Genomic DNA, 20,492 nt, shown 5'->3' on the forward strand with positions numbered 1-20,492 from the left:
TATATTTAAAAATCATTTTTATTTAATACACATAGTTATTTCTTTAAAAACCCATTATTATACACAAAGAATAAAAGAATTATAATATTAATGACGAAGTGTTTACAACGTACACAAAAGTTTTTCATTGATGGCGAAGTGACAGAAACCCTCTGAAATAACTATCGACGTGACAAACAGCGCAGTCTCATGAAACTATCATTCTTTCCTGTTTAGTCAGAGATATTCTTTCGACAGATTCTGTAAAAATGATACGTGTTTTATCGTTTTTTATAATTATTCTAGATGGCTTTTAATATATGTATATTCCAATATGACTAATATAAATAAATTATCTATTAAACATAACTGAACTAATTCGATTGAAATATCGTCCTTTGATTTTGCATTCGTAGTGATATTTGACGATTATTGAATTAAATGAAAAAAAACTGAAACAATTATCATTTAATTTCTTTATCAAATCGTTTATTATTTTCGCTCAATATAAATTTCTAAAGCTTGAGAACCACTGTCGTATTACAACAGTAGCATTATATACGTCACATCTAACCACTCAAGCTGTAGAGTATAAATCAAACGATTGTTTATGTTTAATGTTATGTTTTATTTGGTAATTAGCATAACTAATCGTATAATTGTCGACTGTGATCCTCGTAATCGTGATAACGTGTGACGTTATATTTTTGTTGTATAAAATGAAAGAAAAATTGAAAATATAAATAATTCTTCAGGAAGCTGCATTGGTTTCTATCGTTAAGAAGCGTCCAGCAGCTGTTCGCTCAGCTGAGCGTTCTCCCACCTACTCAGTTATCTCAGTACCGTGATATAAAGACTAAAGTCCCCTTTCATATTTTCAAAAATCATTAGCTCGAATATCTATTTACTGCGCGTATGAACTATAATTGAAAGAACTTTCCAAGAAAGAAATATATCGATGCCAAGTCGAAATCATTTTCGTAAGAAATATTGCACATAAGTTCTATTTTTGTGATATATGTCTTCGCTCCTACGAGAGAGGACAAAGGCATCATATAATTCTTACGATACTCGGACTTGCCTTCTGTCGATATTATGACGACCTTTTGACGTTCTAAATTGAGCGAACGGTAACAACTTACGCGTGTACAAAGTTCATCGTTAATGATTAGAACAACGAACGAACAACGCATATTTTCTTTTTTTTTTTTTCGATAAAAAAGTACTTTTATAACCAAAACATTTATGAAAGCAATCACGATTCCGATTCCTACTAATAGATGAATGAATGGAATTTTATGATGGCGTGCGATCGATCAGAACTAATCATCTACGACGATGTCATTTTTGATGATATTAATAATTATACGATAGAATTATAATAAGCGCACGTATATATGTATATATTTTATAAAAATAGTAGCGTGAAATTGATACTATATGTTTTTCGTACGTGTTGAACATTAGAATATATAAGAGAAATAAATAATCAAAATGGAAAGGTGAAAAAGTGAAGAGTATTGACATCTGGGATGATGACTTATCGTCATCCTCATGATACGTTCCTGTCAATGCTTTGAAATGATTCTCCCTCACCGGCCGCGCCATGCCGCTCCTTCTACTATCGCCCTACTCGTCAACCGTTCTTCCCCCTCTTCCAGAATTTCTACCAATCAACGCTTCCCTTACCCAGCCAGTCATCCAGCCAGCCAGTCGAAATCAGCTGACGACTGTTACTGCGGGCAGTTGCTACCACGGCTCCTCAAACGCAACATTGTTCAGGCGAGTGATTCCGTTTTCTTCTCTATCGTTTTTTGTTTTCTTCTTTCCATGTTCTCTTTCTCTTTCGTGTTACTTTCTTTACGTGTCACTTATATTTTACTGTTTCTCCCTTTTTCTTTCTTTCTCTCTCTCTCTCTCTCTCTCTCTTTCCCTCCCCCTCCCTCCCTCTCCTCCCCCTCCCCCTCCCATTCCTTCACTTTCTTACGTAAGATCTTTACTTATATATACGCGATACTTCAGTTAATTATTGCGGAAGAAAATGAGCTGTCAAACGTGATGAACAAAACTCATTCTTGTTCGTCTATCGTCTATATATCTACTAGACATAGGAAAAGGAAAAAGAGAAGGGGAGGGGTTAAATAGAAAGAGACAAATTGAAAAGAGGGATAGACAAGTAAAGAAAAATCGAAATATTTGTGTGAAACAAGAGATATATGAAGGGAACAAACTTGAGATTTAAGCTTTCGACAATCTATCACAAGTTACGTGCTTACGTGAGAATACGCGCGCGCGCGCACATTCGAAGTAAAGAGAGAAGAAAGGAAAGAGAGACGTTTGTAAACGAGTATGAGTGCACCATTTATATGAACACACGTATATGCATCCACGCGTCATATACATAAGCGAGCCGGGATCATCGTATCATAGTTTTACATCTTTTCAAGAGATTCTATTGCGTCGAGGAAAACTACTCGAAGTTATACGAAGGTTTATAAGGAGTAAATTCGAAATCAAGGTCATTTTCAACTACGATTCATCCGTATAGATCATATCGAGGTTCGTCATTGTGATTATAAAGAAGACTCGTAACTATAAAAACGTTTCGAAAATGTTTAAATCCGAATTACGCGGCTTTTCTCAAGGTCATTTGTATAAGCTCAATTAATATGAAATTGAATCGATTAGAGAAGTGTATAAATATCGATTATTTTATTATTATCGTAAATATAGAAAAATGTTGAAGATCTTTCAAGTGTATCTTATTGTTTACGATTGTTAGGTGTTTCCCATTTTTGTTAAGATAAAATTTATTTATCATAAAACAGTGTTAGAGAAGAACTGGTAGAAAGTAGTTCTAAGAAGGGCTACTCTGCCGTTGTGTCGAGAGGGGGACGATCATTTGAAGCAGTCTTTGTTTGTACGTATATTTCGTCGGCTACAGCGCGTAGCAACCAAGTACAGAACAGGTAAGAGGGTGCTATTGGTGGGGGATACGTTTTTCCAATAGGTCCTTTAACGGTGAATCTATACATTTCATTATAATTCTAATTTCATTTTTTATTTTTTTCCTTAGAAAACTGATTTTCTCTGATTAATCTATCACAAAGAAAACTTGTTAGACTTTAACCTCAATAGTTTCTTAATCGAAATCTTAATTACGTCTAATCTATTGTAAGGTGATAAAACAGATTTTAATTGAAAATTGTAAATTAATATAAAATGTCATATGCATTGCAAAAAATATGAACACGCGTTTTATGGAAGATATATTTTTTTTCTATCCTATATAAAATATCATTTATTAGATTACAAAGTTATCATTGCGACAACGCGTTATACGGCCGTTATTTATAACTACTCTTTTATCATTATATCATAGATACGCTATTAATTAGTAATAAACTTTTACTAAAAATTCTATGTTCGATGAGATATAAGAAATTTCATAAAATATATTAAACTGTTTATATTTATAAGATAAATATAATTAACTTGTTACTTTGAAGAGATATGCACTCAATTGATATATAATAATTATAATATAATAGGTTATAATATAGGTTGTAATATTGAAATACTAATGATAGATAAAAACATTATTTCACAATTTGTGGAAGCAGAATAGAAATAACGGTTAAGTCACGTTGTTTTAGTTGGATATTTATATCGTTGGAGCTCGCAGTGTCGTTATCGTCATTAGTGCAAGGGCAATGGCAAGGTAGATACGTGAAAGGCATAGCACGACCCTCGGGAAACATGTTCCTTTGCGACAACGAAGGAACAGGCCGTTGACACCCTCTTGTGTATTTTTATTTTTCTCTGACGAAGTTGAAATCATTCTTGCCAACACGCCACACAATCCATTGTGCAATATCGTCGATTCGCGAACAGTTCATGAGCTAATGCTTCTATTTTTGTAGCGATATTTCAACGCTAGCCAGGAACGATTGTTCTTTTTCGAAAATGTTCTTACACTTCATATTCTATCTCTTAGTATAGCCTTTTTCTTTCTTTTTTTTCTGCTTTTCTTTTCTTTTTCCTTTTTTTTAATCATAAAATAAATCAATTAAATAATTTCAAAATAAATTTCGAACTTTGATCGAATAAAATGAACAATATGCTACATACGTACGTTCTTTTATTTATTCGCTTATTCATTTGATCTCGTATCGGAATAATTTGTTTCTTTATTTATCGATGTAAACTATCAGGAAGTGAGAGAGCGCATTTTGTGCTAGACAACAAAAAATATTGGCGTGAATGATTTTGAAGGTCATCGAAAATAACCAAGGTACAGAAATTTCTGTTCGTATTTGCGGATGCAATTTGATGACATAATTTTAACTTTTTTTGTCTGCGTACATATAACGAAATTTCTCTTTAATAAAATTATAAATATCAATTTTTAGAATACAACTTTTCATTCGAATGATATAACAAAGACAGGTAGAATTAATACGTGAATCTATTAAACCGATAATATGGATTAATCAAATATAATTGTATAAATTTATTTCGTTCACGTACGACGAATAAATTGTATTGAAAGATGCAAAGCGAATACGAATGATGAGTTTGTGTGTTGAGTTTTATTACCAACTTTCGATCCTACCTAGTCTTTAGTGGTAGAGACGTGAAAAGCGGAACGCAAATTGCATCATCGATAGAGATCCGACGTTTCTTATCGAGCTAAAATAAAGATCGTGTTAGTTCGAAACGCAAAGCTGACGTGGATAGTACTTATATATCTTTTGCGACGTGCTACAACTTGTTTTAACTTGTATCAATACGTTATGAAATGTAAAAAGTGTCTTTTGTCGATCGAATGTAAAAACGCATGCGTTTTTAATTTTTATTATAAATACATGATTTATGATATTAGCGAAATTTATATACATAAATACTAATTGATACGTGTATGTATTTACTCAATTAAGTAGATATTTTTCGAATTTTTAATTATTGGAGTACCTGTCGGTCTTTTTTTAAGATTACACTTTTCATACATGGCGTAACTTCACAATAATTATACGATAGTTTGACCATGAACACGTATATATGGCAATTCGCCTTTCTCGTTAGTGTTAGTAATTACGCATTTTGTGTAATACATGTTTATACTCGTGCGATAAACTAAGTTGACCTATTTATCGAAGAATTATTAGTCGACTTAAAAAATCAAAAAATACTAGTTACTAATAATTTTTTGTAGTTTTAACGAACAAAGAAATAACGTCAATATTCACTGTCACTGTTATTTTCTTATCATAAATTCTAATAGCATTTATAATATTATACATATGATAAATCATTCCTAATTTTATCTCTCATTCTTACAGATATTAAAGGGAAAGGAAGAAAAATAATAGACAGCATGCTAAGTAGCTTGGCAAACTATTTACTAGGAGGAAATATCTCCACAACACAAAATTCGCGTAATGCTTCCAATAGTGAAAGTCTGGAGAATTTCCCTGTAGTAGCTAGACTCAGTCAGGTGGAGGTCGAGGGCGACGATTGGATCCTCATCGACCGCACTAGTATGTTTAATCAAACTTCTTCAATCTTTTTATATATTTCGTAGATATACGAAAAAAGAAAGAAAAATATTTAATATTTCGGCTGAAATTTAAGTGAATCAGACAAAAATTACTTACGAAAGTATTTTATCTTTGCGATTACTCTGTCTCTCGTATGAATTAGTCCATTGATCGCAATTCGAAAGTAACGTAGATAGGATTGAACGACTTTTATTCGAAGAATTGATAAGGGATAACGAGAAAGGATGATTAATATCCGGTCATTTGGAAAGTACTTAACAGATTTAAATATAAAAAAAGAAATAAAACATTTATAAAATAAACAGTAAAAATACAAGATAATAATCATAATCATAATCAATCATAATCGAGTCCCCTTCTAATTTTTTAGTACCTTTAGTTGAGGGCGCAACGGCGCTGGAGGAGTCGTGGTATGTAACACCACCCGCATGTTTTACACGGGCAGGACCCGTAAATGTAGAAACCTCACCACTCGAGGATTTGCTAATTGAACACCCAAGTATGTCTGTCTATCGAGCGACAACAGCGTCTCCGGTCGCTCCTGATACTCCACCGCCTACGCCAGACGCTACAGAGGAACGAGACCTCGAAGAGGATATTACTCCACCTGCTCGTACCTCAGATTTATCCACCGTTTCCTTAGAACGTAGTCTAAGAAGGAGCGAGGATGACGATATATTATCCAGACCGGCCATCCATGACGGTAGACCTGCCAATAACCGGACTAATAGTGACAAAGTCCGAGTCATTCAGCTTCGTTCCGCTCAAAAGGTAACTATTATTGTTTTCGATTGTTTATATTAACAAGAACAATTTTCGACTTAGTCAATCATAAAATCCGTCGTGTTTATCAGATACAAACTGTTCATTGTAACGGCTATTATCTTTCCTTTTTTTTCTGGTCCACTAAGATCTTTATTACCTTAACTTAGTACTTATAAAAAACTAATATAGCTTTGCTTATAAACTCTTCCGTCTAATTGTTGGAAGTGGCTCTAAAATAGGCGCAATCGTTATGTTAAGATATTCGTTATTGTTTTTTTAGAGTATTAATCTTTGATTTCTATTGCATACATAGGTTCTTGAGAAAAGATCTACTCAAGCACTGAAAAGAGGTCGATTGGAGAGGAGTAACAAACTGAGGGAAGTGTTCAGTGTAAAGGGCAAGCGGCCACGCCGTCAAGACCGTTTACGTCTTCAAAATAGTGGCGCAAATAATAACCGAAAATGCTAGTCATTCGATCTCAGGCCAAGGTGTACTTAAATTTTTCCTTCTCAAGAAAAAAAAAAGAAAGAAAGAAAAAAGACAAAACGGAGAAAAAATAATTCGATTTATATATTATTTGATTTTAATTTTTGTTATGGTTAATTAATTAATTATTCAAGGCGAATATAAAAGTGGGATTGTTCCCTTTACGTGCGAACACGTCGTGGAAATGTATGGACGTATGAGATATTTTGAAAATGATGATGTAGATGTGTGACTGTGGTAATCTAAGAGTTTCTCGAGTCGCTTTTATTCACGATGAACTTATTAGATAGTGTCGTCATGCTTTTGTCCAGTTTTTAAATCAATTCTTTTATCATATAGATAATGTAGATATCAATAGATAATGTTCAATTAGAGCGAATATATGTAATAGTATGATTTGTTGTTTGCTTTGCAATTGTAAATACAAGTGAAAGGATAACAGAGCTCCTTACTTATTCGAAAAACGCGTAGTAAACTCTGGAAAAAGTTTTATCGACGCGTTTCAAGTCCTGATACTCTGATGCTCCTGTCTACAGTTAGCCTATAAATTGCGTGCTCGAACAGACAGGGGTTTGTAACTTCGTTGAAAGACAAAACATTTGTGCTTTGAAAATGCAACACTTTCTTTATCGAGTGTCGGAGCGCCTCTTATGTGATGACATAAAAAAAATAAAAAAATAAAAAAAAAAAGAAAGAAAAAAATGAAAGAAAAAAAGAAAAAAAAGAAAAAAAGAAAGAAAAAAGGAAAAAAAAAGAACAAAGTTTTATTACGTATGGTAGATATCGCATATTAAAGAAGCGATATTGCGACACTTTTTTACTATAAATCGTATCGTTTTATCGTTTTAAAGTATGTTTAGTGGGGTATAAAGCAATTATTCCTCGCCCCCCTTCTCCTTGCGTAAAAGACGCAACAATGGTGTTCTATTTTAACATATAAAACGATACAATTTGGAGTATCGTTACACAAAGACGGCAGTTCGTAACCTCGATAGTCAAAAAAAGAAAAAAGAAAAACATTCTCAAATCACAAGTACTTTGGGCGTATTCACCGTGTGAATCTTATACAGCTTGAGTCTTACTCGAGAACATTGTGATCGATGCACGAAACGATGCCACAAACAAAAAAAAACAGGTCAAGAAAAATATTTCGGGACCACACTTCTACTTGTGGATTATAACTGAGTCCCTGTTAATCAGCGGGGTGTAGAAACTGTTATGTGCGGGTCTTCCGTGGAAAAAAAAAGATGTATTAAAAAACGTTATATAGAAAATAATTTTTTTTTGTTACCGTGAAACGGTACCGGTTATTTATGACCATAAGAAAGATACGGTAAACGATAGAGTATCTGGAAACAATCTTTTAGTGTTAAAAAAAGTGGGCGAATGATCAACTATGTTCAGGTAGATTAAATTAGGTTTTCATTGATGGACGTTATGCACTTAAAAATAACGATAAAGTGATCGGAGTAACAAGAAAATATGTATTCTATATTCACTCATACTCTTGCTACTCTACGTATGTAAAATGCGTTCATTATATGTTGCACATATGCTAGATTTGAATAATACACGTAAAAAAAGTATATATATACATACACACACACATATTGTTTTATATTCTTGATCCGAACATTATGTATATATACACATGTATACGTGCGTACTTGTATATAAAGGTAGAAAGATTTTCTTTTGAGCATAAATTTTAAGCAATAAGTGGTAACGTACAGTAATTAGATACATTAATTGTGTAACATCCATTAATGAAGATCTGACCGATACTTAAAGAAATAAGTATCGATATAGAATGTTACGTGAGAGTGCGTAGACAAACGCACGCATATACACACAAACACAGCTTTGCGCAGAGTAAAGATGTGAATTTTTAGTATAATTATTAATAAAGCAAATTCTACTTCAGGGAAGAACAATGGCCCGTATTTTCGTTGTTCTTCTTGGTGGACATTTCGAATGACATCAAGCATATTATATATGTTTGATAACGACGCATCATTAGAATGAAAACAAATATATAATCTTATATATCACAGCGAAATGATTACAAAAATAAGAAGCCCGATAGATGCGCGTTGTAGCGCATTCAATTTTGCGGTTAATAAGCGCATTCGCTAGTAATATGCATCGATGCGATATATCTCGATAAACTGATATACAAACACAATAGGTGGTGTAGTATGGTGTATTAAATGAATTTGTTCAATTCTTTTTGTGAATTGTGCACGTAAAGAAAGCAAGTCAAAACTGACAATTTCAATATAATATGAACTTTCGGAAACTCGCAGTTTCCTTCAAAGAATGTTCTGTGTTAAACGTATGATGATTCTTGTGAGAATATAAATAATTACGTTCCACGATGGTGTCGCCGATTGGCACAAATTAACAAAAGGAAACATAGATGCAACAAATTAAAAAAAAATAAAAAAAGAAAATCTCGTTCCTGAGCCGTTATTTAGCGATGATGTATACGCGCACTATGTATGTATCTCCTAATGAGCGGCAGTGATCATTTTGAAAACAATTAACAATTAAAACATTTGATTATCGATCGAATGTTTCGAAGGAATTTAGTCGAATCAAGTGTTCTGTATAATTTGCAACTATCTTATACACCAATTCCTTCGATTCTATTATATGACTTGCGCTATAGTGATTAATCGATTAATTATATTATCTAATTGTACGTTCGTGCACCTTGACCCTAAATAATATAATAAAATATTTTATGTCATTAACGTCGTCTCTTTTTCATCGAAAAAGAGAGTTCGTTCGATGCAAGGGATCGTTTATTTTTAAGGGGGAAAAAAACAACAAAAAGGAAAGGAGAGAATGATGGGACAAAAATATGTCATTAACAAGGATTATTGCTGAATCAATTTGTCAAGTAACCATTTAACTCTTCTTCAGAGCTTTTACTATCGACGAAACAAGCCCAGCTATGTACAGAACGTAGAGATCTAGTCTTTGGATTGCCAATGAAGCGACAATAATCTTTACAACTTGATAATAGCAACAACCTATCTCTTTTAAAATTCAGAGGACTGTTAATTTGTTCACCAACTCGGTCATATAAGTTTTCATATTTTTTAAAAAAAAATATTTCCAAATTACAAACGAGATTTCCGAGTTCTTCTTCAAGTTGAGAATAGCGCGATGGGATCATACTAGGTTCGCATCCTGGAGCGCCTATTTTATACAATTTATCGATATTATAGAAAAGATCTTTTTTTCCATTAGCGTTTCTTTAACATATACGATTGTCACAGGTTAATAATTAAACAAATAATAACCTTCAGTGTCCTGTATATTTTCCCAACGGATCATAGCTTCGCATAAGGATTTATAAAGTTGCCGTCTTTTTGGACAACACCATAATCGACTTTTAATATCCAATCGTGTCCTTTCTTTATGATTAAGTGCACTCCAGTTTAAAAAAAATTGTTTCAATGATGGTGCTATAATAACATATATAATTATTTTTAGGTTAATTATTGATGTGTTTTTAATTTATCAAAAATCATAAATACCTTGAGGTATTAAATCAAATATAACGTCACATATTTCTTCAAAAATTGATTCATCAACCTCTTTTCTGGCGCGTCGCCTAAAGTCCATAATTTAATTTATAATCGTAGATTTTATTTTGCAATCGTATAAAGTATGACAAATCGATAAGGATACAAATGAATATCGATTGTTCTTTTTGTCAATGTATGTACATACATGTATCTACACATATGCTTGTTCAGATATAGTTTTTAAAGAAATCATTTGAAAATTGCAAACCACAAATATTTTATTAAAAACATTAATATCAAAGATTATTTTAAATAGTATTTTAATTTCTCGAAAAAAACAACAAACACTTAATCTTCAATTACCCGCTCCTTTTTTGTATTTGTTATTACTATTTCTTTCAAGATGGCGTCTTAATCTCCAACTATATGACAATCGCGCCAATTCGAAACTTGAATCTTTACTAATATGGCTACGAGTCGAATAACTTTACGTCCGGATTTACAGGCATTACTCGACAATTTTACGCATCTAAAAAACGTAAGTTACATAAATGATTATTGTATTGACTTTTTATAGTATTTCGAGTAAAAGTAAATTATTAAATTATTGTTATTGTGCAGGTATACTTAGCGTTAAAAACATTCTGTAATATTCAGGATGAGCTGTTACAATATGAAAAAGCTAAATCTTCCAAAATGGAAGAAGAAATAAAGAAAATAACAAAAACATTTTCATCTTTGGAAGAACAACGTAAAAAATCTATAGAAGAAATACGAAAAGAGAAAGAAGAATTGAAAACAGCTTTGCTTGAATCCCGACAGGAATGCAATCATCTTCGACTCGTTTACATCGATCGTAATATCGAAGATGAGCAAAGTATCACTTTTATTTGTTTTTCTTTTATATATATATATATATATATATATATATATATATATATATATATATATATATGTATATATATATTTATTTATTCACTATAAAAATATTTTATTATCTCTCGTAATATATTAGTAATATATTCTATAGAATTAGTAAAGAAAAGTATACAGTTTGTAGATTACAGGATGAGCTCGAAGTATTGAAAGCTGAATTAGCATTACAAGAAGAAAGACACAAAGAAGAAATTTTTAAACTCGAAAAGCAGTTTACAGAAGAATTACAAAAATATAAAACATTATTGGAATCGAAACAACAGGTATTTGACTTAAATAAGTGTGCACTAAATATATAAAAATATAATAAAATGTATATACATTTTTACATACTTTTTAGTTTATGTACTTTCTAATATGTTGATTTTGTTATAAAACGTCTAATACGCAGTATCAAAGAAAAAAAGCAAAACATCCAGCGATCGATAACATGTCAAACCAACTATCAGCAAATGTTAAAACTAAAAATACAAAAAAAAAAGAAAAACCATTTTTCAGGTAATAAATTTGTTATATATTGTAACATATCAAATGATGAAACTTAATATTAAAATTTAAATTAAACTTTACTTTAAGATGGTCTGGATTAAATGTATCGAAAATGCCTAAAGTTATTGCTACTGATATGGAGAATGAAGATGATATAGACGAAGATACATCGGCAACTACTAAAAGAAAGAAAAAACTTTATTATGAAGATAAAGAGGCGATAATTGATATATAATATTCACATTTGCATATATATTGATTTTCTTTATAAATATAATTTAAAATATTATTAAAAATATTATTTTCTTTATAATTATTTTGTTTATAATTCTTAATGTTTATAAATCAATTAACATAATACATTGCATTTCTCATGTTAAGTAATCACTCATATAAATTTTATAGAAAAAGAAAGCACGTTTAGATGAAACATTTAGAAATTATGTGGATATATTAAGAAAAAAGACATACGCATATAATTTTAAATACACATAAACTATCAAATATTGAATGCGTACAGTATTAATTAAAATCTACTCATTTGCTAATTTTTCTTTTTAAAGAATTCCAACTGTCTGTGTAATCGATTTTAAGATGCCCATATGTATTCAAATCAAGATTTAATGGTGCTATCACATCCGTCATATGCTTCTCTTCTACTGGAGCCATTCTTGTACTCATATAATATTCTTCAACGTTATATTGCAATTTATCTGTGACAGGTTAATCATATATATTTTTAATAAATAAATTTATAAGAAGAAAACTTTATAAATTATAATTGTAAATCATACCAAAATATCGTACATTATCGTTGGGTATATTCCGATGAGAATAATTTCTTGCGTATCTATGATCTGTATCTTTACGTATTTGTGAATTTGCGTATAAGGATCTATAATCATAGTCCGATATCGAATAATTTTTCATCATTTCATAAGATGGTAAAGCTAAAAAATATAAAAAGATCGAATCTTATCTATCTCAATAGATCGATATTACGATTCTTAATATAATTTAAAATTAAATTGCATGAGAAAGAAAAGTGATCGCGCGCGAAAGAAAAGTATAGATGTTAAACAAGTGCATAAGTATTTAAAAATTAAAGAATATTATAGTGTATTATTTGTATTGGTAAACATTTTGTTTCGCTCGACTTGATTAGACTTTTGCTTGATTAGGTATTGTAGAAACACTTTAACAATAACTTCCGAGAGGTATTAGAGAAGGAGAAATTCCATTACAAGTACAAAATAGAGAAATTCGTTGCTTTCGATTGTATGTATGTGTATATACAAGACGTACTTCATGGTACTCAATGTACATACATACGCATGCACACGTAAACGCATGAGCGCATCACAGGTACATTTATATCAGGCAAGTTATGTATCATAGTCATTTATGGATTTCTCCCTAATTCTTGGGATGCATTGATTATTAATTTCATTGTAACATATTATTTGAAGATAATTACAATTTTCATTTTGTTATATAAATTTTATTAATCATAAAAAAAATTATTTACCAGAAATAGGTGAGTAAATTGAATATGAAGCAGTATTCGAAACTTCATCTTCGTAGATGGGATGATGATAATAGTAGGCATTGTTCTCCTTTCTGCAGGACGAGTCACAGTATAATTTTTGCGTAAAGGCTGGTATACTATACTGTGCTTCTCTTAATGATTGGCTATACCTATTTTCACACGACACAAACTATATTATTTCAGTTCTCATTACGATAAACAGATAATGAAATCTACGTAGAAAATATATCTGTTATTACAAATATTATTATTAATAAATTTATTATTATACAAATAATATTATTAATAAATGAATTATTACAAAGTTAGATATTGTAATTTTTAAAAATATTTATACCCGATCATGTTTTCCATTCGAATAAAATGGGTAGCTTTTCTGTGACCCTGTTATCAACGACGCGTAAAGATTTTTATTGCTCGTAATGTTGGTGTTTTTTTGTGCAAAAATGTACGATCGCAAAGTTTCATTTCTTACATTTTTCGCAGTATTTATTATTTGTCATATTAATTACAACCATTAAATTTATCTCGTATTTGATAATTTCTTTCTCTTTCTTCTTATATTCAAATACATTATTATCATTTTATATTTAAAGGAACTTTTAATAATTTTGAATTCTATAATTCTATAATAAATTCTATATTACAAGTTTGTCTCTTACCAATATTCAGATTGACAACAAGTTCGTCGATCATGTTGATAACGCAATGTCGGAACATTAATACTATATCGTCGAAGATAAACATAATTTTCCAAATCCCAAGGATCAACGTAGTGGCGATCGCTATTGTTAGAATTTTCACCTGAAGTCGTTCTCTGAGAATCGAATGAATTCCAGTATATCGAAGATTCCATCGGCATTTCAATCCTTTATGAATTCTTATGAACTTTGTTTTATTTTTCTTTTTTTATTCTTAATTTTTTTGTAGATATCAATTTTCACTTTACTCTTACCATTAAATTTTAAAGTATATGCATGTGTAACTGCCGCGCATGCGATTTTGCGACTGTCTTTCGTGAGGGAACATCGAGTTCACTATACCATTATTTACCTCTCTTCTTTTCTTCCTAACTCTCTCTCTCTCTCTCCCTCTCTCTCTCCCTCCCTCTCTCTCTCCCTCCCTCTCTCTCTTTCTTTTTCTCTTTCTTTTTCTCTTTCTCTTTCTGTTTTCCCCACTCAATTCATCTCTATTTCTCTTTCTATTCTATTAAATATACATTCACACGTAAATACCGAGTGAAACCAACTCCTTTCACACTTGTAATATATTCACCATACTACACGCGTGTGTATGTATATTTATATTTTTAATGTATTTGTTACGAATTTCATAAATAAATACATATACACGAGTTACTATCATTTTTGAAATCGACGGAAAAGTTGCCAAATAATGAAAATTTATAATAGAGCGTATACTTATAAAATATATACTTTCTCGAATAAATTTATTTAAAAAGAAAATCATTGAAATATTAGAACAGATGATTTAATAATTTAAACATGTATATATAAATATATATATATATATATATATATATATATGTATGCGAAAAATATATATAATGATAAATATATATATTACATTTCTATATAACATTTGTTAAAAAGACAATTTTTTAGAACTATTATATTGTATCCTAAATATTTGTATCGATTATCAATTATTTTGACCAGTTACAACTGTACTATTCTTATTTGTTTTCGTCTTTGATGAAACTATAGATTTTAAATGAACAAGCTTATGTTTATACACTTCGGGTAACAAAGCAGATAAAGCTATATGAGTAATAGCAGCGGTAAGACCCCAAACACGATGTTTACCACCAAGATAAGCAGGCAATGTATAGCTATCGCGAAATTGTGTAAAACGACATAAGGATGGATTGCAAAAATCATTTAGATATATAATGAAAGCTTCCTCGACTTCATCGGGATTCCTTTCTAGTTTTTCCGGATCTATTTCACCTATGTAACCTAATACCGGCATTATGTTTATATTTTTTCCATTGATTAAATTGCCACAAGTCCATATGTCAATCTTTTTTCTAGGTATTTTTAATTCTTCCCAAGTTTCTCTTAACGCAGTTTCTTCTAGGTCACGATCAGTTTTATCGTACATTCCACCTGGGAAAGAGACTTGTCCTCGATTTGAATTCAATTTTAAAGATCTCAAGGTGTAAAGAATTCCAACTTCGCCTTTATACATGCAGATTGGTATAAGTACGGCCGCTTGATTCACATTATTTTTGTATTTGTACGTCGTCTTAATAAGTTTGAATTTGTCGATGCAAGACTTCCGATTTTTTTCGCAGAGCACTTCTTCTGGTTTTAATTTGACTGCGTCAATGTTACTAAAACTCCGTTGGAAATTCGCGGACTTAATCATAAAAAGCAAGAATAGAAGAGATTTTTTAAAATGATCTAATAGTAAAATGTAAGTTTATATGTATAAAATAATTCATGGCTATTACTAGTTCAATTTTTATAATAAACGAATTAGGCATTATTGAATATTTTGGCTTCGGAAAAAAGAAAGAAAAAGAAAAAGATAAAAGTTTGTTTCTAAAACGAGAATGTCGATGAAGAAAAATAATATCGGCTGAGCATATTTTGTTTCTTATAATCGAACGAAGATATACGAATATTTCCGAAAAGAAATGACCACAACGCCCTCGTACGAATCATTAATGAAGTAATATCATCACCTCGACACGTGATAGATATTATTCTGAATAGGAATAAAGTACTTACTAGAATTGATATTTGTAAATTTCTTGACAAGATTCGTAACTTAGCCATTTCCATTGTTTTTCTTATATGTTAAAAGTATTAATATATTAAACTATTTTTTAGAAGATTATTGTTACTTGATCGTAACTTGTGAAGTTTTTTTAACAGCTGTTAGATGACGGCTAAATCGATACGATTTGACAATTCGTACGACAGTAGATAACTAAATTCCCCGAAATATTGTAAGATTGAAATATTTTAAGTTTTATATCCGTTACTTTCAGAATAATTTTTAATTCAAAATATTATTTACAATGATCAAAAAAAAGAAAAAGAAATTGACAAAAAAAAATGAAATTGTTTTTTCTTTTTCTTTTCTTTTATGTATATACAAGAGAGAAGACTCAATTTTTCTTCGTTTTCATAATTGAAGGTTTGCGTTATTTTGTTCGACAACGGGATTGGTGGAAAATAAGCTGCGCAATTGTCAATCTAGTAAATTCAACACCGGAAAAGTAAAATATTTCCCTTCTAATCTTGATACTTATTCGATGTAAGATTTAAAAGGGCCATTTCGATCAAGCTCGATTAACTTCAATCAACGATTAGCTCGATCAGCAGTCTAGCCAACAGCAGAACTTTTAATTGTACTTTGTTTTTAACTTATATATATTCATGATATCAAAAATCATTAAAAAAATTTTATACATAATATGGAAATGAATATATCTATTCTCTTAACTTATATTAATTAATATTTTGTCTGTTTTATATTATGTATATAAGTTTTTAATGGTTATTGATACCACAAGGATATAGATTAAGAATGGCATATTTACAGTTAAAAGTTGTGCTGTTGGCTACATTGCTGATCGAATTAATTGTTGATAATTGTTAATCGAACTTGGTTGAAGTTCCTTAAGTTTTGAAAATGTTTGCAATGGAGATGAAAGTTTTACTAAATTCTTTGATGGATTACTTTTAATTCCTTCGACTGACATATATATCAGTTTTAATCTCTCTTTAATTGAGACATAACACTACTTGCCGTTTATTAATATTGTATAGTTTTTGACATGAATTAACGTCCCTTAGAATTATACAAGGATTGCAACTAAATTATCTTTATTAAAACCGTGGATAGCTTATGATAAATCTTTGTAAACAAAGTTTTTTTTTAGAATGATGAACAATGTACTTTATAAGAATTTTTTGTATTCATTTACGTAGATCTTTTGCGAAGATTCAATTGATTGATTAATCGGTTTTCAAAAAATTTGTTCGATACACTTCAATTGATTTTTAGATAAAATAAGTATGTAGCGAAACAGGTACTTCTATTCGAACAAACCGATTATTATCTTTTCGAAGTAGATATGTAAATTTTTAATGTTTAATCATACCATTGAACATTGAATGATATGACTATGTCCTTGGGACTATTAAAATCTATAACGGATGAATTTTCAATTTAGTTACTAAAATAGTTTTTTGGAAAAGTTAGGAAAATGACATAATAATTCGTGGTTTGTCTGTCATAATTTCTATTAATAAAAGTACTGCTTCTGTTCATTATAATAAACTCTTGTTCATCTAACTGTACTTGGCTAAATCTTTTATTAAGAATTGCAATTCTGTACATGATAAATAAGTTTTTTCTTTCGCTGTATTTGCTTATTTATTCTTAGCAGACCAAACAAATTTTTGTCCTATCTAATGACGCGTTGTTCTTCCAATACAATTTACAACTTTGTGATTAAAAGAAAAAAAATAAGAACTACTATTGACCAATTCTCTTCGCATTCCATTACGATTGTCTGTGTAATTTAGAATAAGTAATCGAAAATAAGTAGCTATGGATATCATCCATAGCCTTGGCATCGAAAAGTTTACTGTGTCTCTTTGGCAATGGAATGTCAGCATCACTCACACAAATTCAGCATTACTATCGCTGCTATTACTATCACTTATGATCCGATTTTTTACTCGTCGAGCCATGATTACTATACGCATGGAATTCTGTATGATAACTTTAGTTAAAAATCAAATCAGACGTAGAAAGTTTCGCTCAAAGTGTCGAATAAGTGATATTGTAAATATAGACGGATAGATATAAAATATTTTTGTTCATAGCATCGCATAACAGATTTATTCATATCAGATATTTCATTTACACCACCAAAAAACATTAATAATGAAGCAAAATATCCCGTACATTGCGTCGCATGAGTATTAGTGCAGATATCTTGTTGATAATAATGAAAAAGTTAGCTTTAATATGGATATAATAAAAAATTCTTTCACGTAATAGTTTCAGAATTTTAAATTTGATAGTTTCTTTAACGCACGTACGAATTTAAAATATCTACAACGAACATTTCACTCAGTCAGTAAAAATGAATGATCTGAATTTGAGACAGTTTTTTTCATTAAGTATGTCTTATCGCTATTCTTCCGCTAACTTTTCAGTGCTAATAATGACTGGAAAGTCTATAGTAGTTATGCACGATAGTGTGTCGGCTATCGCATTTTCTTTGCCACTTACACGAACAATTTCGGTGGCGAATTGACCAATAAAATTTAACTGTTTAATTTGTCTTAATAATATCTTTGCCGACCTCTGGTAAAAGACTAAGGTCAATGATCTGTCTTTATAATAAGTTATCTCCTTTCTATGAAGTTTCTATTATATTTGATTATTTCGTAGTTCACCGGTAGTTGCTGATAGCTCCTGATTATTTTTACTTTACTAGTTTGCACTGAAGCTTTTTCGAAAATGACATTATAAAGGCCATATTTTTATGTCCCGATGTTACTAATCGTAAAACATCATCCAAATAGCATTATGTACATAGTATATAAATAACCGAAGAATTAGAAAATGAAATTCATGAGAAATTTATTATTCGTTCTTTAGTTTAAATAACATTTGCCAAAAATTTGAATAGGATAAACAGAATAATAATGGTTATTTTAAGTCACCTGTCATTGGAATGTCATAGCATTTTTTCCAAATCAATAGACAAAAAGATATTTTCACGAAATCTTGGATATGTGATAATGAGTAGTGATTTGGTTTCTTTACAGTATTTAATTTTCTATAGTTTCATAAAGACACTAAACTGATATTTTTCTAAGGCCTATATGTAACAAGTCCATGGACTATCTGACGGATGTGGAATTTCCAGTTTCTATTAAATATGTAAATTTTGCCTTTTTAATCAATAATTTTTTTGGTGATAGCCGAAGAAACACTTACGCTACTGGGAATCCTTTTATTTATATGTGATATATGGCATGCCGCTCTACACACGAACGGCTGAAATGGTTTTATTAAATCTGGGAATTGTCAGTAATTTGTGGTATTATGAAACGGGTTTCATCTTGGAAATTGAGGTCTAGAGGTTAACTGTCTTCCTGTCTTCTTATAGATTTGATGTCTTGAAGATATTATCGTCGATCTATAGATTCAAGTTATAAAATAATGCATTAATAATAAATCATCAATAGAAACATCGATGATGTAAAATATCTAACTTTACTGTCTTTTTAAACCTATATCTAACTTAATAATATCCTTTCTCTGTAGATCTAATCAGCATTTTATACATATGTATTAAGGATATATTAACATTGATGTTAATTAAAAAACATAACCCTCTTTTTTTTATGATGTGATGCCTGTGTTGTCAATAAGTAGTAAGAAGTCCTTGCACTTGATACTTTAGACTTTTCCTGATTGACGTCAATCGGGAAAAGTCTTTATATAGTAAAATATATTTTTAGGCCTAGTAGACTTTGTGTACTAACTATTCCTGAGATTGATTTTGTTAAGTCATCACTATGACAATTTAAAATCTGCAAAAAATCGTTCAGTTGGTTACTTATTGCAGCGAATGTATTGTTACCTTACATTTATGTTCATATGCTTTATTTGTACAGGTTGCTGAGAATAATAACCTTTATATTTTTGTGAAGAGTATCATAGGTAACTCGGGAAACCAAAGATTTTTGGCGTTTCGGCGTTGGCGCTACTGGATCTATGTAATATGTAAACGCGATTTTCACCAATCCCGTTGGCAGATAAAATATTACAGGCCTCCGACTATGGAAATAAGAAAGACTTGTATATATATAAAAATGAAATAAAAAAACAAAAGAAAGAAAAAATTTCTTTCTTCTATTTCTCTTTTGGTTCTTGTAAATAGTCTTTTGAATTAAAGATTATTCTGAAAGTAATGGATACAGAACTTTATATTTTAAACGTAGATAATTTAGTTATTTGTTGTATGAACTATTGGAAATTTAATAAAGTTTATAAAAAATAAATTATTTAAAAATAATTGTTTAATAAAATCATTTCACTCTTCTCTTGGGTAGAAAAAAAGTATTTGTTTTTTTTTTTATGAGACATGGAAACTTCTGCGTTTAGGAAATAATCTGTTATTAGGT

At 30.3% G+C, this 20,492-nt stretch overlaps 5 protein-coding genes and 3 long non-coding RNA genes across 15 annotated transcripts; 2 read left to right on the forward strand and 6 right to left on the reverse strand.

Annotated features, from left to right (window-relative positions):
* LOC124423227 lies at nt 1-1,807 on the reverse strand. 2 transcript variants are annotated; one of them, XR_006942035.1, is made up of 2 exons: nt 1,669-1,807; nt 1-240 (listed from the first exon to the last, which is right to left on the reverse strand). It is a non-coding gene; the product is annotated as an uncharacterized LOC124423227 (long non-coding RNA). The 2 variants fall into 2 exon arrangements; XR_006942036.1 differs by lacking the exon at nt 1,669-1,807 and adding an exon at nt 350-1,569.
* On the forward strand, nt 1,642-9,548 carry LOC124423217 (tumor protein p53-inducible nuclear protein 2). 5 transcript variants are annotated; one of them, XM_046960751.1, is made up of 4 exons: nt 1,642-1,761; nt 5,322-5,519; nt 5,911-6,311; nt 6,619-9,548. In XM_046960751.1, exons 2-4 carry the CDS (start codon nt 5,357-5,359, stop codon nt 6,772-6,774), a joined length of 720 nt encoding a protein of 239 aa, XP_046816707.1. In that variant the 5' UTR covers nt 1,642-1,761; nt 5,322-5,356; the 3' UTR covers nt 6,775-9,548. The 5 variants fall into 5 exon arrangements, with proteins under 5 accessions (XP_046816707.1, XP_046816710.1, XP_046816708.1 ...); XM_046960754.1 differs by lacking the exon at nt 1,642-1,761 and adding an exon at nt 2,515-2,538; XM_046960752.1 differs by lacking the exon at nt 1,642-1,761 and adding an exon at nt 2,565-2,948.
* LOC124423225 lies at nt 4,114-4,663 on the reverse strand. Its single transcript, XR_006942033.1, has 2 exons — nt 4,595-4,663; nt 4,114-4,216 (listed from the first exon to the last, which is right to left on the reverse strand). It is a non-coding gene; the product is annotated as an uncharacterized LOC124423225 (long non-coding RNA).
* LOC124423223 lies at nt 7,747-10,608 on the reverse strand. The gene is made up of 3 exons (XM_046960762.1): nt 10,341-10,608; nt 10,104-10,268; nt 7,747-9,999 (listed from the first exon to the last, which is right to left on the reverse strand). Exons 1-3 carry the CDS (start codon nt 10,426-10,428, stop codon nt 9,686-9,688), a joined length of 567 nt encoding a protein of 188 aa, XP_046816718.1. The 5' UTR covers nt 10,429-10,608; the 3' UTR covers nt 7,747-9,685.
* A 120-nt stretch (nt 10,609-10,728) lies between these two features.
* Nucleotides 10,729-12,004, forward strand: LOC124423220 (GRB10-interacting GYF protein 2-like). The gene is made up of 5 exons (XM_046960756.1): nt 10,729-10,869; nt 10,953-11,208; nt 11,385-11,530; nt 11,659-11,765; nt 11,844-12,004. Exons 1-5 carry the CDS (start codon nt 10,798-10,800, stop codon nt 11,989-11,991), a joined length of 729 nt encoding a protein of 242 aa, XP_046816712.1. The 5' UTR covers nt 10,729-10,797; the 3' UTR covers nt 11,992-12,004.
* Nucleotides 12,005-12,143: 139 nt separating this feature from the next.
* On the reverse strand, nt 12,144-14,748 carry LOC124423221. The gene is made up of 4 exons (XM_046960757.1): nt 13,968-14,748; nt 13,285-13,454; nt 12,551-12,706; nt 12,144-12,469 (listed from the first exon to the last, which is right to left on the reverse strand). The coding sequence occupies exons 1-4, from the start codon at nt 14,165-14,167 to the stop codon at nt 12,294-12,296; spliced, it is 702 nt and encodes a 233-aa protein (XP_046816713.1). The 5' UTR covers nt 14,168-14,748; the 3' UTR covers nt 12,144-12,293.
* Nucleotides 14,749-14,864: 116 nt separating this feature from the next.
* Nucleotides 14,865-16,363, reverse strand: LOC124423219 (mitochondrial coenzyme A diphosphatase NUDT8). The gene is made up of 2 exons (XM_046960755.1): nt 16,062-16,363; nt 14,865-15,687 (listed from the first exon to the last, which is right to left on the reverse strand). The coding sequence occupies exons 1-2, from the start codon at nt 16,113-16,115 to the stop codon at nt 14,968-14,970; spliced, it is 774 nt and encodes a 257-aa protein (XP_046816711.1). The 5' UTR covers nt 16,116-16,363; the 3' UTR covers nt 14,865-14,967.
* Nucleotides 16,364-18,160: 1,797 nt separating this feature from the next.
* LOC124423224 lies at nt 18,161-20,300 on the reverse strand. Of its 3 annotated transcripts, XR_006942030.1 has the most exons (3): nt 20,001-20,171; nt 19,300-19,898; nt 18,161-19,231 (listed from the first exon to the last, which is right to left on the reverse strand). It is a non-coding gene; the product is annotated as an uncharacterized LOC124423224 (long non-coding RNA). The 3 variants fall into 3 exon arrangements; XR_006942031.1 differs by having other exon boundaries at nt 18,161-19,898; nt 20,001-20,300; XR_006942032.1 differs by having other exon boundaries at nt 18,161-19,898; nt 19,954-20,300.
* Between the last annotated feature and the right edge of the window lie 192 nt (nt 20,301-20,492).

This window comes from Vespa crabro, chromosome 3 (genome assembly GCF_910589235.1).
Source record: "Vespa crabro chromosome 3, iyVesCrab1.2, whole genome shotgun sequence".
Taxonomy (NCBI): domain Eukaryota; kingdom Metazoa; phylum Arthropoda; class Insecta; order Hymenoptera; family Vespidae; genus Vespa; species Vespa crabro.

Excerpts from the sequence above, each read along its gene's own strand:
- LOC124423219 (XM_046960755.1), bottom strand. The coding sequence starts at position 16,115 with ATGGAAATGGCTAAGTTACGAATCTTGTCAAGAAATTTACAAATATCA. Across the intron at positions 15,688-16,061 it reads ATTTACAAATATCAATTCTA|TCCGCGAATTTCCAACGGAG; the intron begins GTAAGTACTTTA and ends TTTATGATTAAG.
- LOC124423223 (XM_046960762.1), bottom strand. The coding sequence starts at position 10,428 with ATGGACTTTAGGCGACGCGCCAGAAAAGAGGTTGATGAATCAATTTTT. Across the intron at positions 10,269-10,340 it reads ATTTGATTTAATACCTCAAG|CACCATCATTGAAACAATTT; the intron begins GTATTTATGATT and ends ATGTTATTATAG. Across the intron at positions 10,000-10,103 it reads AAATATACAGGACACTGAAG|GCGCTCCAGGATGCGAACCT; the intron begins GTTATTATTTGT and ends TGTATAAAATAG.
- LOC124423220 (XM_046960756.1), top strand. The coding sequence starts at position 10,798 with ATGGCTACGAGTCGAATAACTTTACGTCCGGATTTACAGGCATTACTC. Across the intron at positions 11,531-11,658 it reads TATTGGAATCGAAACAACAG|TATCAAAGAAAAAAAGCAAA; the intron begins GTATTTGACTTA and ends TCTAATACGCAG. Across the intron at positions 11,766-11,843 it reads AAAGAAAAACCATTTTTCAG|ATGGTCTGGATTAAATGTAT; the intron begins GTAATAAATTTG and ends CTTTACTTTAAG.
- LOC124423217 (XM_046960750.1), top strand. The coding sequence starts at position 4,243 with ATGATTTTGAAGGTCATCGAAAATAACCAAG. Across the intron at positions 5,520-5,910 it reads GATCCTCATCGACCGCACTA|TACCTTTAGTTGAGGGCGCA; the intron begins GTATGTTTAATC and ends CTAATTTTTTAG. Across the intron at positions 6,312-6,618 it reads AGCTTCGTTCCGCTCAAAAG|GTTCTTGAGAAAAGATCTAC; the intron begins GTAACTATTATT and ends TTGCATACATAG.
- LOC124423221 (XM_046960757.1), bottom strand. The coding sequence starts at position 14,167 with ATGCCGATGGAATCTTCGATATACTGGAATTCATTCGATTCTCAGAGA. Across the intron at positions 13,455-13,967 it reads TGTTGTCAATCTGAATATTG|GTATAGCCAATCATTAAGAG; the intron begins GTAAGAGACAAA and ends GTGTGAAAATAG. Across the intron at positions 12,707-13,284 it reads AATTTACTCACCTATTTCTG|CTTTACCATCTTATGAAATG; the intron begins GTAAATAATTTT and ends TATATTTTTTAG.